The 13662-nt window shown below is 46.3% G+C and overlaps 1 protein-coding gene across 1 annotated transcript in view; it reads right to left on the bottom strand.

Moving 5' to 3' along the window:
* Positions 1-13662, bottom strand: part of RIPOR3 (RIPOR family member 3) — a 44511-nt gene that overhangs the window by 9632 nt on the left and 21217 nt on the right. The window contains exons 3-13 of the mRNA XM_057379471.1: positions 11567-11713; positions 9407-9485; positions 9002-9025; positions 8817-8870; positions 8006-8155; positions 7501-7564; positions 7088-7131; positions 6725-6850; positions 5682-5827; positions 1007-1136; positions 11-666 (exon numbers count right to left, since the gene is read on the bottom strand). Coding sequence (XP_057235454.1) covers positions 11-666; positions 1007-1136; positions 5682-5827; positions 6725-6850; positions 7088-7131; positions 7501-7564; positions 8006-8155; positions 8817-8870; positions 9002-9025; positions 9407-9485; positions 11567-11713 — 1620 coding nt within the window. The remainder of the gene's footprint in view (positions 1-10; positions 667-1006; positions 1137-5681; positions 5828-6724; positions 6851-7087; positions 7132-7500; positions 7565-8005; positions 8156-8816; positions 8871-9001; positions 9026-9406; positions 9486-11566; positions 11714-13662) is intronic.

Here is a 13662-nt window from a genome sequence, read left to right as displayed (position 1 = left end):
CCGCAGAATTTCATCCGAGCAGCCCCGGGGGCAGCGAACCCACCCAGGAGTACCAGAAACAGCCCCRCACCGCAAAGAACAGCACAACCGCACCTTTAATTTATCCCTCAGAGACGAAACCTGGCATTCCAACTTCTCCAGCGGGGCTTGTCCCTCGGGACGGCATTTGAGCAGATTTATCACCTCCTGCAGGGTCCTGTCCATGCACTTGGCTCGCCCATCCGCTCTCGGGTCGCTGGCTCCGTTCCAGCTCCTCTGGCTGAGGTTTTCCTGCTCTGCCAGACGGCGACTCCGAGCCTGGCTGAAGGAGCCTCTCCTGCCTTTGTGCCGGCTGGGAAAACCGGGGGAGTTACTGGGAAATGAGTCCACACACGGGGTTTTCTTCAGGATGTCCAGAGTGCTGTGATCGGGCAGAGGATGCTCTGCTGCTCCGCTCTCTTTAATGATCACCAGTGGCAGCATCCCGTGCTCCAGCGCTGGGGTTGTGCTCCTTGACTCTGCCCCTTTCTGATCCTCCGAGCTGAACGAGTCCCCCTCGCTGGTCTCTGCGGGGTTTTGGGGTTTGTTCCTCCCGTGGAAATCGCAGGCAGCCAGGTAGCTCAGAATGCTGGGGGGCTGAGCTTCCTCCCCTCCATCGCCCGGGCTCTGCCTGTGCTGCAAAACAGACTGCAAAAATAGACCCCAGTGAGCCTGGGGACAGCAGGAGAGGCTCGGATCCCACCCCAGAGAGGGGAACCTGGTCCCAGTTTGATCCCGCAGACTATGGGGCACACACCACAACCCTGCCATTGCAGCTTCTCAGCAGGGCTTTACTGTTTTGAGGGGTTTTTTTAATGTTTTACAAAATCTAAAATAGAACTCAAAAGAATAGAGGCTAAAAAAGAAATTCAACAAGGCCCCAAAAATAAACTACAAAGTGCTGTTTTCCCATTTCTGATTGTGCTCCTGAACAGTTCAACCCAAAAATCCCACCTGGAGTCTGTACTTTGAATTTTGCTGTACTCACCAGGTAATACCTCTCTCTGAAGCTGGGGGTGTTTGGGGGTGTCCAGTTGTACAAGGAGCTCTTCCTGCTGCCCACAGAGAACTTGGCAGTGCTTCCAGGGGACAGAAAGAGGTTCTCGGTGTCAAAGGGGCTGCGGCACAGAACAAAGGCYCAGAGTCAGAGAGAGCAGGGAGGGGTTTGAGCTGGCAGGATCTGAACTGGCACCTTCAGACARCAAAGCAGAGTGAAAGGAAACAGAATCTGCCTCTCTGAGCAGTGTCTGTGATTGCTGCTGGTTTTACACAGCATCTCAACACCCCTCAGACAGGAATCTGTGCAGAGTTGTGGGGAGAACAGCCCAATGGTCCCAAAGGTTGGAGGGCTCTGTCCCCCCCACACCCAGCCCTGGGCACAAAACCATAGAGGAAGGAAATTCAGCTGCCAATTCCCTCCTGCAGAGCACACACCACCTGGAAAAACCAACAGAAACCCTCATTATCCTTCAGCTGTTAATAAACAATCCCTGGCTGGCAGAGGAAGCTCGTGCAGCATTTCTGGATGAGTTCTGAGCTCACAGGGATGAGCCCAGAGGACACTGCTGTGCATGCAAACTTTGTCAAGGGCTGCTCCAAAGACTCCCTAATTACCCACAACATCCCAGATATCCTTTAGTCGAAGGAAATTCGGGTGAATGATCCCTTGGGATGCAGCTCAGCTCACCAGGACAGGGAAAAGGAAACTCAAGGTAAGCAAAGCAAGTTTGGGTGTTACGTGTGTTACTTTTTGTTCCCTACTGATATGCCTTGGGGCATAAAACAAAGGTTGTTTTTCCACTTGAGTACTGGCATTTGGAAAAAAGTGAATTGTTCACAAGAAATCTGCAATCTCAGAGAGATGAATGTGACAATGAAGGGCAGGTTACAGTCAGCTGAACTCAGCTGAGCATTGCAGGGATCCGAGTGATCACAGGGACTGATCAGCTGCAGGGAAGTTCTGCTCTCTAGARAAGCTGAAAAGCAGAGTCCCAACCCTCTGTGGCTTCTGGTGTTTCACTGGGATCATTCCCCAGAGCATCCAGCACTCTGCTGTCCCTGAGCACAGAGGCAGTGAGGGCTCTGTGAGCCCCTGGCCCAGGTTCACTGCTGAATTTCCACAGTGTCACCAGCTGGGCTCCATCACCCAGCCCAGCCACAGCCACAACATCTGCACTGACTCAGCGAGCAGAAATAAATGGCCTTTCTGACAGCAAGAGCCTTTTAGCCAAAGCCTGCTGTGTTCACTGATGAAAGCAAATTACTCCTGCCCATGGCATTTCTGAACAAAAGTCACAGGGATCCATTCCTCAGATTTTTCCTCATTAGCTTTTAATAGAGTGATGCAGTAATGCAAAATGACACTTCCAGGAAAGGAACAAGAACAAACAGAATCTGCTGTGCCCCTCTGACAATTCCTAAAAGCCTCCACCAAAATGCAGCTCCTCAAAATGCTGGCTCCAGCCAGGCACAGGCTCCTGATCTCTGCAAGGAATGACTGAGAGAGAGAGAACAGAGGGGGAAAGAGAGAATGGAATCTGCTCTGGAGCTTCTGTTATCCCTTGAGCAGGATCCATCACAGCTCTCCAGTAAATATCACACTGATTCAGCTCCATGAATCCATCTCCCCACATTCTGACACAGACAGAACCCAGGGGATATTCCAGGGAGGAGCAGAGGAATTCACACACCCAGAGTGGGCTCTCCCAGACACAGGATGGGGTTTGAGGCACTCCATGGCTGGGAGCTGTCATGCACCAGACTCTCCAACCAGACTATTGCCTCGAATGTCACTGGCTCTCCTCAGTTTGTTTAGTCACTTCCTGAAATCATTGACACAAAACCTCTGCCTAGGTAAAAATTCTGCAGGAATGTCATTGTTTAACCCTGGACTGTGGAGTGAGGGGATGAGGGGGTGGCTGCACTGAGAGCAGTGGTGCCTCCACATTTCCTGTCAGCGTTCCCCAGCCAACATCCACACGCCTGCACAGCATTATCCTGCAACAGCTCTCCAGGCCTGAAAAAATCTATTAAAAAAAAAAAAAATCTAATCTGTGATGTCCCCATCTGTGCCCTGATCACTCCCCTTGTGCCCACTCCTGGCATTCAACACCCCCAGAGCAGACCTGGGGGTAGAATTCCCTGCCTGAAGCCCCCTGCTCAGCCTGAATGCAGGTTTATATAAATATATTAAAAAAAAAAAAAAAAACCCACCAATTCCTGTCAAGGGGAGTGGATTGGCTGTTAATCATGAGATTTTCCCTTCCCCCATTACACCAGGGGATGTGCCCATGTCCAGTTTAAGAGGGGCAGTGGTTGGGGCTCCCCCACCCTCCCCAGCCCAACAAACACCAGAAAATCCATCTGAGCAGGCTCAGAGAGCACAGAGGAGCACCCAGGGGTCACAGCACAGAGATCCTGTACATTCACCTGAGCTGGCAGGAGGAATGCATCCCAAAACAAAAAGGCAGAATTTCCTTTTTTACCCTCCCTTAAGGCTTTGTGCTCCTCTCCAGGCAGAGTGGCTGTGACTGGATGGTGCCTTGGAGCCCAGGACAGGGGGCTGCAGGAGCTCTGAAAGGGAACACAGCTCTCTCTTTATCCTGCATGTGAGACACAGAATTCAGACTGCTGTTTAGGTTGGCAAAAAACCCAAAGCCTTTTGCCAAACTGGCCAACAAAGCCGTGCTGCAACGGCCCCGAGCTCATTCACACCCCTCATGGCACCATCTATAAAGGGGCTGAAGGCACTTTTGTTTGAGCCCAGAAGACCAGGGGCCTATTTAAAGAAAATATACATTTGGAAGCAGAAGAGAGATCTACATTTGGATTTCTCACAAAGCAGGTCTAGACTGAAAGCTTGCCTCTCAGGGAACTTTGAGTAAATCAGAGGGATTTGTTTAGTTATTCTTAAATCAGAGAAAAAAGCAGCTGTTTTTTGGAGTGCTCTGTCTTTGAAAACAGAAACACCCTGAGTTATCACCACAAAACTGCTGAGGCTGTTTACAGAGAAGAGAAAACAGTCAGGGAGGAGAGGCAGCTCTGCACAGAAGAGCTCTGGAGAATCCACTTGGTGGGATCCCAGCACATCTCAGCAAAGTTAAACACAGCAGAGACACTGAGCTGGAGCTGCCAGATTCCAGGGGGGATTAAATCCCAAAGAAAAGGCTCAGGGAGCACTGCCAGGGCTGAATGCTGCTGCCCCAAACTGCAGAGCTGCACTCAGGGTTGGACACAGCCAGAAAGAGCAGAACTGCAATGGGACTTTCTTAGAAAAGTCTTACCCCAAACAGAATCTGCTTTGGAGTTTCAGGATATGAGGAACTTTCCCAGAATAGGAGGGGTTTTCCTCATCCAGTTTTTTTGTAAGAACACCTGAAGTGCAGGATTAATTCTGGAATTGCTGAGGGTGAGGACAGAAGTGAAGGATCAGCAGTGAATGAAGGGCTCTGTCAGAACCACAGAGAAGGGAGCAAAGGGATTTCCTCCAAACTCTGTATCCTGCTGGGAAAACCATCATAAACAGGGGCAGGCAAAACTCTGCCAGCTCAGTTTATTTCTTATTACCTTCCAGCAATTTGAGTTTGAAAACAATTCCCAGGTGCTGTGGCTGAGACATTTTCAGCTCAGCTGCAGGTACAAGTGCCCAGCACCACAGCACACACAAAACACTCAGGTGTGGGGATGAATAAAGCTTTTCTTTGCCCAGGAGTGGAAGCTGAGAGCTGTTTCTGATTTTCCTGCAGCCTCCCAAGGAGGTTCTGACCCCTCAGGGGTGTTCCAAGGCCATGCAGGGCTGGGCAGAGCCACAAATGCAGAGTGGCCCCTGTTCCACTGCACACCTCACTGAGGGCTGATGTAATCCCTGGCCAGCAGCAAATGAAAACAGGTTAAAAAAACCTTCATTTGTTACAGATGGATCTTTCAGAGTGGATGGAACAACAGTGCCATAAAGCAGAAAGAACAGAGCTACCACAAAACCCTGTGCTGAGTCTGGAGCCAGCAGAAAGTGCCAGTGCACCACCCACAACAGGGAGAATTCACTTTTAATAACAGCAGCAATTCACTACAAAAAATCAAGTTACATATTTAAAATATAAAAATTGAACACATCACAGGCACCATGACAGTGCTGAGCTATTTCAAAGTCCATTTTTGAGCAGCTTCCCTGGAGTGCACAAACAGGATTTGTATCCATAACTACTGACAGTGCAAACACAACCGTGCCAAATCCTTGGGAAAGCTGGATTTTAACAAATCACATCCTGGTAATAATGATTGTCCTAAAACTTTAGCTGTGTAATTTTTTCATTGTGCCCAGAAACTGCTAATTTCAGTTTCATTTTATCCCCTTTAAGACTATTTTTCATGTTTTGTAGACATTGCTTGGAGTTAGATGGAAAGCTGATTGTGAGGAGCTGAGGAAGGCTCCTGGCTGTGGTGACACCAAAGAAGATCTGAAATGTCACAGGAGCAGCTCCTGTCCCTTTTCTGTCCCTGCTGAGGCTGATCCCAGCACAGCTCAGGCTTTGCTGTGAGGGAGCACGGGGCTCTTTTCTGTCCAGCACCTGCTCCCAGACACAAAAATCAGCTCAGGGACACCCTCAGGAGCCTTGAACCACCCCAAATGTTCCCTGCCTCTCTCTGTTTGAGGCTGTACTTACTTCCAGAGCACCTCCAGGCGCAGTTTGATGGTGCCCAGCTCGGTGATGTCCACGATGATGGCCTGGGGTTTGGTGCTGAAGAAGTTGATGCTGTCACAGGTCACCACCCCAACCAGGATGGTGGCCAGACCTCGCAGCTCTGTCACCTGCAGGGACACACAAACACACCCAGTTCATCTCAAGGCTCTACAGAATTTATTGTTTTAAATGTTATTATGAACCAAGTGGAAAGAGCAGGAGGTGTGGAGGGCATTTGTCAGATTTTCATAAGCTGATAAAAAGAGTAAAACTATCGTTGTCACACAGTAATACACATTTTTACAAAAATTATGGTAAAACAGGGATGTGAATTAGCTTCTCACCTGATCCTCACTGTGCAGTGAAAATGAAAAACCACATGACAAAGCCATTCCCAAAGCAGAGCTGGCAGGAGCCCCAGATGCTCCCATGAACCCAATTCCTCTGCAGAGCTCTTTTCCAGGTTTCCAGGAGCCAAAGGCTGCACTGGCACAGTTTCCCAGTGGGACAGGATCCAGCAGAGCCCTCAGGCTCAGCTCTTTGGGATGACAGAGCCCAGCAGTGGAAATGCTGCTCAGGGTTAACCCCACTGCAGGGCAGTGTCAGAGCACACCCAGGGATTTCTGGATGGGAATTTGTCTGATCTGAGAGAGAGCAGCACTGCAGGTACTGAACACCCACATGGGTAATAATAATAATAATAACAATAATAATATCTACAACCAACTCTGTCCTCCAAATCCAGGCTTCAGCATAGACATTCCCAGATGCTCATGTAGGATTTAAAAAAAAAAACCCAAAACACAACCACCTATCCCAGGCCTCAGATGCATTAATAAGTTATAAGTGCCAGGAACAAAGGAAAAACAGAAGTAATGTCCCTTCACTAGGCAGAACATGGATTAAATGCCATTTTTGCATAGTTAGGAAAAAAATGATTTAAGGATTTTGAGAAATCCTTGGTAACCTAAGGGGGAAGCAGAAGAGCTGTTAACCCACTGATTCCAATGCATTATACACCACACCTTGATTTCAAACTTCTCATGGAGGTTGGGTATAAAAATCTTCTCTTCCTCATCCCACGTTTGGCTGTCATCAGTCTCAATTTTGCCTTTCAGCCTCCATTTTTGGCGTCCCAGCCTAACAAACACCTGGAAACCACAAAGGAAAGAGGACATTGGGCCAGCATGTCCCAAATTATTCCCCCCAGTGCTCAGTTCCCACTGCTCCTGCTCACAGAAGCAAAGCCAACCCTGACCCCAGTAAACTGGAAACACAGAAAAATGGGGACAGGAATTGGGGTTGCAATTTGAACCCCTGAAGTCACAGGAAATGCCACCCCTGCCCTCCAGGACAATAAAGAACAAATCCAGCACTGGGTACTGCACCTCGTACTGGTCCCCCGGGCACAGACGTGCAAAGCCCACCAGCCCTGGAAAGAGAAGGAAAATTCTCAATATTTGCAGAGTTTTACAAAGCCTCCCAACACCTCAGCTTGCAATAAATCAAGTGACAGTCTGGGAACAGCCCTGCTTGTCCTCAGCTCTGTGCAGAATCCACACCACCAGCCCAGAACTCTGCTAAAGGACAGCATTTAACTGAGCTCAGGAAAAAGTTCATCAGCTTTCTATTCAAATATAAAATACCATGCTAGGTCTGTTTTATAATGCTGAAACAAAAATAAATTTACTGAAATTCAATTCAAGATCTCCTTGAATAAAGGGACTCTCAGTGGATCAGATGATTATACAGAAACCCCAAATCAATGAATGAGTCTGGAAGGGAAGGAGAAGGAACTCACCTTTCATCTTGACATGAAACTCCCCCAGATGCACCTCCAGTGCCCCCTCGATGAAGCACATGTCCTGGAAGAAAAGCTGCAGTCACCAGCACTGCAGGCTAGCTGCTTTCCCACTCATGCCTTTTCTTTCAAAAGACTTCATCTCTAACTTTTTTTTAAAGGACACACTAACATTTTCACCAGCAAAGGCAGATAAAATGAATACAAATGGATTCTGTAAAATAAAAAAGCTTCCACAGAGGAGTGGAACTCGTTGGGCTCCTCACTGTCAGTTATCTTCCATCACTGGTTTTGTAAAAACAACATTTCCTTCTTCCACTGAAGTATGGGATGAGTTGAAGTCATAAGAGATCCCAATTAAGGATTTTTTATGTAATGTACCTGTATTTTTTCACACATTAAGTTTTTGACCTACACCATTAATAACAAAGCCAGCAGCAATTCCCAGCACTGTTTTTGGGCTGGAACAGGCAGGTCCTGGTTACAGGAGTGCAGAATTTCCTACCTCTGTGCACTCCTGGACGTTCTTGTAGAGCTCCAGCAGGCTCTCCCTGGAGGCTTTGGTGGAGGGGGACAGGGAAAAGGCTTCTTTCATGTTGGTGGCCCCATCCCGCAGCCTGCACTGGATGCAGTAAGCTTCATAGAGCTCTTCTACCTTTGAAATATGGGAAACAGGGACTGGAGTTACCCTGGCATGGTTTAAAGGAGTTGTGGAAAGGAATATCAACAGTATTTCATGAAAAAAAACCCCAAACCAAACCCTCTGTCAGAGCACTGCAGAACGCTGCAATTCTGCATTTCACAGAGTGAGTGCAACAGTTTGCTCTCAACATCCCATGCTTTTGTCAGGAATTCAATCAGCTCTGCTTTTACCACACTGGAAATGAGGAGCAGAGCAAAGCTTTGCTCACTAAAGTGCAGAGCAGGAAAGCAATTCCTGAGCACAGACTCACAGCCCTGAGCTGTCAGCTCTGCCAGAGAAAGGTTCAGCTCTTTGGAAGTTCTGCAGCACAGACATCCCCAAAATTACTCCTTGGGAGGGGAGAGCCCTCCAGGCTGCCCAGAGCAGCCTTTTCTGAATCCACTGGCACAGAATGCAAACTGATTTCACAGGAAAACTCCGCCTGGGTCATGCCCAACATTCAACATCCATGAATAGAACCATTCAGGGAAAGAAATAAATAAAAATCCCCTCCTCCTGTAAAAAGAGTGGCTCCAGCAAGGCCCCAGCACTCTCCCCTCCAGATGAATTATAATCCAAGTGTTTTCCATGCAATCACAAAGCACTGTCAGCCTCACAGGCACAAACCCCTTACCTTGCTAATGTGAAACTCCAATTTTCTGATGTATCTCTCCACAGAGCGGATTTGCTTTTGAAGAGGGCACAGAGAGAGAAAAAGGGATGTGAGAATTTATGTCCTAAATGTGTCATTGAGTGAACAGCAGCCACATCATCCATTCTCCTCTATTTGCAGTTCCTTCTCCTCCCCAGCAGCCTTACCTTATCCAGGTCATAGTAGAATGCCTGAAAGAGAAATAGCACAGCTGAAGAGGAGAGAACCTCCATTTACACTGCAATGACACTCTCATTTACACTGCAAACCTCATTAGGAACATCCTAATTAGCAGTAAATGAACATTGCAAACACTGATCACTGAGCAGACACAAGGAGATCTGGTACAAGATACATCCTAGTAAATAAACATGAGCTGAAGAACACTGCTGGATATTGAAAATGAGAGATCCAAAGTTAAATTCTCACATCTAGAGCTACTGTGCTTGGGAAATTTCTGGTTGTGGTGCTTTGCTGGATCCCACTCAGTGTTTTAACTGGACAACCCCAGGAGGGAGAAAGCACCTACTTATGTCACTTTATTCAAGTATTTAACATTAAAAACCCCTTACCAGTCTGGAGTTCCTTTTGGTGTCCTTGTGCCGACCAGAGAGATAATCCAGCTCAGCCTGATGTGCTTCCAGGTACTCACTGCAGAGACAGAAAGCTCCCTGTCAGCTCTCCTGGTACCAGGGATCATCTGAGAGGTGTTTCCAGCAGAATGGTACAGGATTTAGGGGGAGAACACCAATTCTAACACACACAAATATCACAGATCCCCTCAGATTTCTCTGCTCCTGACCCTGCCCTGTAAAGCAGGAGAATGGTTCCTTTGCTGAGGAAATCTCTGCTCACAGCTCTGAGCAGGAAGAACTCACCAACAATTCCATCTTAGAGAGCCAAAGACTGGAACAGCTGCTTTACAAAACCTGCACAGGGAAGGCAGGGCAGATGCCACTCCATGTTTTTACATATAGAACTCAACACCAATAAAGGCCATTTCTTCATGCAGCCATTCCTTTTTCCAGACTGAGACCATTTTGCAAGGTGTGAAGCTCTCGGTGCCAGTTGGCTTCTCTACACCCATGGGCTGTGCCTTACAACTTTCCACAGGGCCCTAAACCTTTTCAGCTGAGACCCTCTCCTTCCAACTTTGCTTTTAACACAGAGCACACTTAGGCAATTTTTTCCTCTAATGTTTAAGAGGGAACCAGAATCACCTGGTAAATACTGCATTATTAGACACGGTGTCTGAGCAGTCAAAATAACTTCATTTCAGACAGTTACACTTCACATTTTCTTTCATGCATTTCATTTTCTCTGTTCCAAAAGGTCCCCCAGGACCCCACACTTCTCCAGCTTTCAGCTCTGAACACCTGCCCAGGAACAGCTCAGTGCAGGAGCAGCCAAGGCTGGAGGCAGCAAAATGTTCATTTACCTTCTAGAAAATCTCCACCACTGTTAGACTGAGGCTTGGTAGAATTATCAGCTAAATGGAGTGGTTAACAGCACAAAGAGTTACTTTCTACAGCAATAAAGAATCAGGCACGTAAAATATGTTCTGTACTGAAAAAATTCAAGTCGCTCCAGCCCAAGTGGACTTAGTCTGCATTTATTTAAAATTTGGCCTTTGCAGTGCCATTTGATCCAGCTGTTTTCTGGAGGTTCCTCCAGTCAATTAGGCAGGAGGTTGATCATGTGGCACTCGTGCAAAACTGGCAACAAATTCTGAGCCACTTTATGGCTTCTCCTCCCTGAGCTCAGATAAATTCCCAGCTCTGCAAAAACATTTGGCTTCATTGTTTCTTTTAAATCTAAATCCTCTAATAAGACATTGGTGGATATTTTTAGGGCTAAGACTTCATAGTTTTTTATTGGGCTAAAAACGTGACATATCTGACTTTATAAAGTGTTACTACAGTGCATTTTATGTCCTCTGCTTAAGGAAACAAACTGAGCAAAATGAGTACAGTAGCAAAACGTGGGGGACAGCAGCAACACAGGCAGGAACTGTTTATAAAATGACAGCAGAAAGAGCTCCAGCGTTTACAAACCCAGGGAAAGGGATTTTATCTGCTGATAGCAGCTGCAAAGTCAAATGAAGTTCCTGTGATAACAGACACAGGATATTCTGGGAAATCAAAAAGCTGAAATTTTCAGGGGTACCTGCTTAGACCTTTCCCTTACAAGACACCCAGAGATCACAGAGTCCTTTTGAACTCCACAGTTTAATCCTATTAACAGAAGACAGGGGAAAAAAAACCACCAAAAACCAAACAAAAAATCCTCATCCTGACACCCTCCTAGAGCAGCTCCCTCTGTGAGTGCTCAGTAATTACCACAGGCAGAACAGAAGTTTCCCTCTCTGTCTTTGCAAGGCACACCCTCATTTTCAGACTCGATTTTAAGTCGGATTTTTGAGTCCAAGCAAACTCCACACAGTTCCCTGTCCAGAAAATTCTTGCCAATCACTGCCCAGATCCCTGCACTGCCCCATCTCTCATAGCCACTGACTCTTTCCAGAGTAATAAACCCATAAAAAACAAAACCATCAGAGCACTTTGTTTGCAAACAGACTGTCTGAGAGTGAATCAAACTTGTTTTGCAAGGTCCAGGCTTTTGGGAAGTCTCCACAATGTTCAGAGATGGCAGATGCAGACAGAGCACAGTGACACTCAGATTTAAGCAGCATGACTAGGCAAGGCAAATGATAATATTGAAAAAGTCCTTACTTAAGTCCTTTCTTCAAAGCTTCAAAAATTTTCTTCACCTGCAGTGGCTTTGGATCCCAGATGAGTGCCCCCTTCTGCAGGGAATTGTAGGCTTTGGGGGGTTTCAGGGACATCCTGGATCTCACTGAGCTTCTGCTGAGGGATTTGCTGCAGAAAGAGAAAAGAAACAGAGGAAAGGTGAAAACACATCACTGGGAGGAGAGGACTGAGCCACAAAACTCCAGGTTCAATCCAACCCCACACTCACTGACACAGAACCCCCAAATTGCTGGGACCCTGGGGCAGAGAACAGACCCCCCATACAAGAGGTCATTATCAAAGGCTTTTTCAGCATCTAGCACCTCCGTTAATTACTTTTAAAAGCAACTGCAAAATCAAAATTAAATATTGTTTCTAACAGAAGTCTCCCACACAGAATTTTTTGGGCCAACCAAACGAGCTGGAACACCCTGAGCCATCAGTTATAGACAGATTTAAAGCAGAAAATGAGCTCTCTGCAAATAATTGCTGCCTGGCTTACCTCTGTCTATATATGCTCTAAGTCTGGGCTATTTTTATACAGGTTTGTTAATAATCCCCCCTAAGTAAAGCCTCTGAAACAACATTACCTAAAGAAGTTTCCCATTCTGCCAAAGCAAGCCAAACCAGCCAGTTGCTCTCTAAAAAGCTTTCTGCCTTCTCTGAAATTTCCATCCTAAATTCAGCTCACCTGGAGAAATGATGGGCTTCATCAGGCTCAATAGTTAACCCCTGGCTGGTTTCAGTTCCAGGCATGGATATTGTGCTGGGTGATTAAAGCCCAGCCCAACACACCTGAGAGCTGTCCTTAGTCCTATTAGAGAAGCCCTTGAGGAACTGCTTTAATTATCCCTGTCCTAAATTTCCACTTAACTCCATTTTTAAACACATGTTCTGCAAAAAAATCCCATAAACTAGGTGTTGCCAAACATTACTGGATAGTTCATTTCCTCACAGCACTGATTATCTTGTTTGTTTTGTTTTTTTTTTATGATGCCTTAGTGTAAAGTATTAATTAACCAAACCATTCGGAGCTCAGGTTACCTATAACAAGGAGCATAACTGTTAAATTAGAAATTTTCATTRGTATTACTTTTCTTGATTATGGTAATGTATCTTTGAGTATTTAAAGTGRGAGTTTGAACASGAATAACACTGCAAGGATTTSTGTGAGCAGCTCCAAGGGCTCTGTGCTCTGTTCCCACACTGCTACACTCCAGAATTCTCTAATTAGCAAGATACCATATAGAAGAGACATAATAATTCTGTTCTGAAATTTAAAAGCCCAAATTACTCCTGGCTTTTGTTTCAATTTGGAATTTGCCTTCAGATTTTTGGAGCGTGGATCCGAAATTCTGGAGATTATTTCCCTTCAGTTGCAAGTGCAGGATTTAAGTGCTGCACAGCCAGGCTGGGATTTCCCACCCCCTTTTCCTCAGCATCTCCTATTGGTGTTCCCATATGAGCACTGATGTTAAAAATCCCATTTTCATGCAYTTCCTACAAAAGTGAAGTAGCTGAGATGCCTGCAGGGCCAGTAGCTAAAAGCTGAATGCTCTGTGCCTGCTTTCCCTTGTGAACCTGATCATTTCAGTATCAGATTTCCCACTTTATAGATAACAGTAATAACATTTACATCCTGTGCAGACCCTTGTGGGGAAACACGAAATTGTGTGTCTGACAGAGAGACCCAAGGGGAAATTGCTAAAGAAAAGCAGAAATCTATTTAACATCTGCTCTAGAATGTCCATGTGGGCCTGATTTGTGTGTCATCCTTTGGACAGACCTTGCACTGGGCCCCTGCAAGCTCCTGCTCAGTTTTGTAACAGGGCCTGAGGGAGAGATAAGTTAGGAAAGGGCTAAATTTAAGGGCTGGATTTAAAAAGTTCTTGTCTATGCCAGGGCAGGCTCCCATATTCAATGGGCTGTGACTGAGGGTCTCATACAGAAATCTTCCTTATTGCAGTGATTCCTGAACAAAACTGCCCATCTAAACACTTAAATATGAAAAAACAACATCAGAAAAATGCACAAAGAGAGGCATTTGGTCAAAAACCCAGAGGTAGGAGGAGAACCTT

This window comes from Malurus melanocephalus, unplaced genomic scaffold, assembly GCF_030028575.1.
Source record: "Malurus melanocephalus ecotype Western Australia unplaced genomic scaffold, MMel_1.1 scaffold_407, whole genome shotgun sequence".
In the NCBI taxonomy this organism is placed as follows: Eukaryota; Metazoa; Chordata; class Aves; order Passeriformes; family Maluridae; genus Malurus; species Malurus melanocephalus.
Note: the sequence above shows the minus strand (reverse complement) of the source record. Positions and strands in the feature narration are given on the sequence as shown.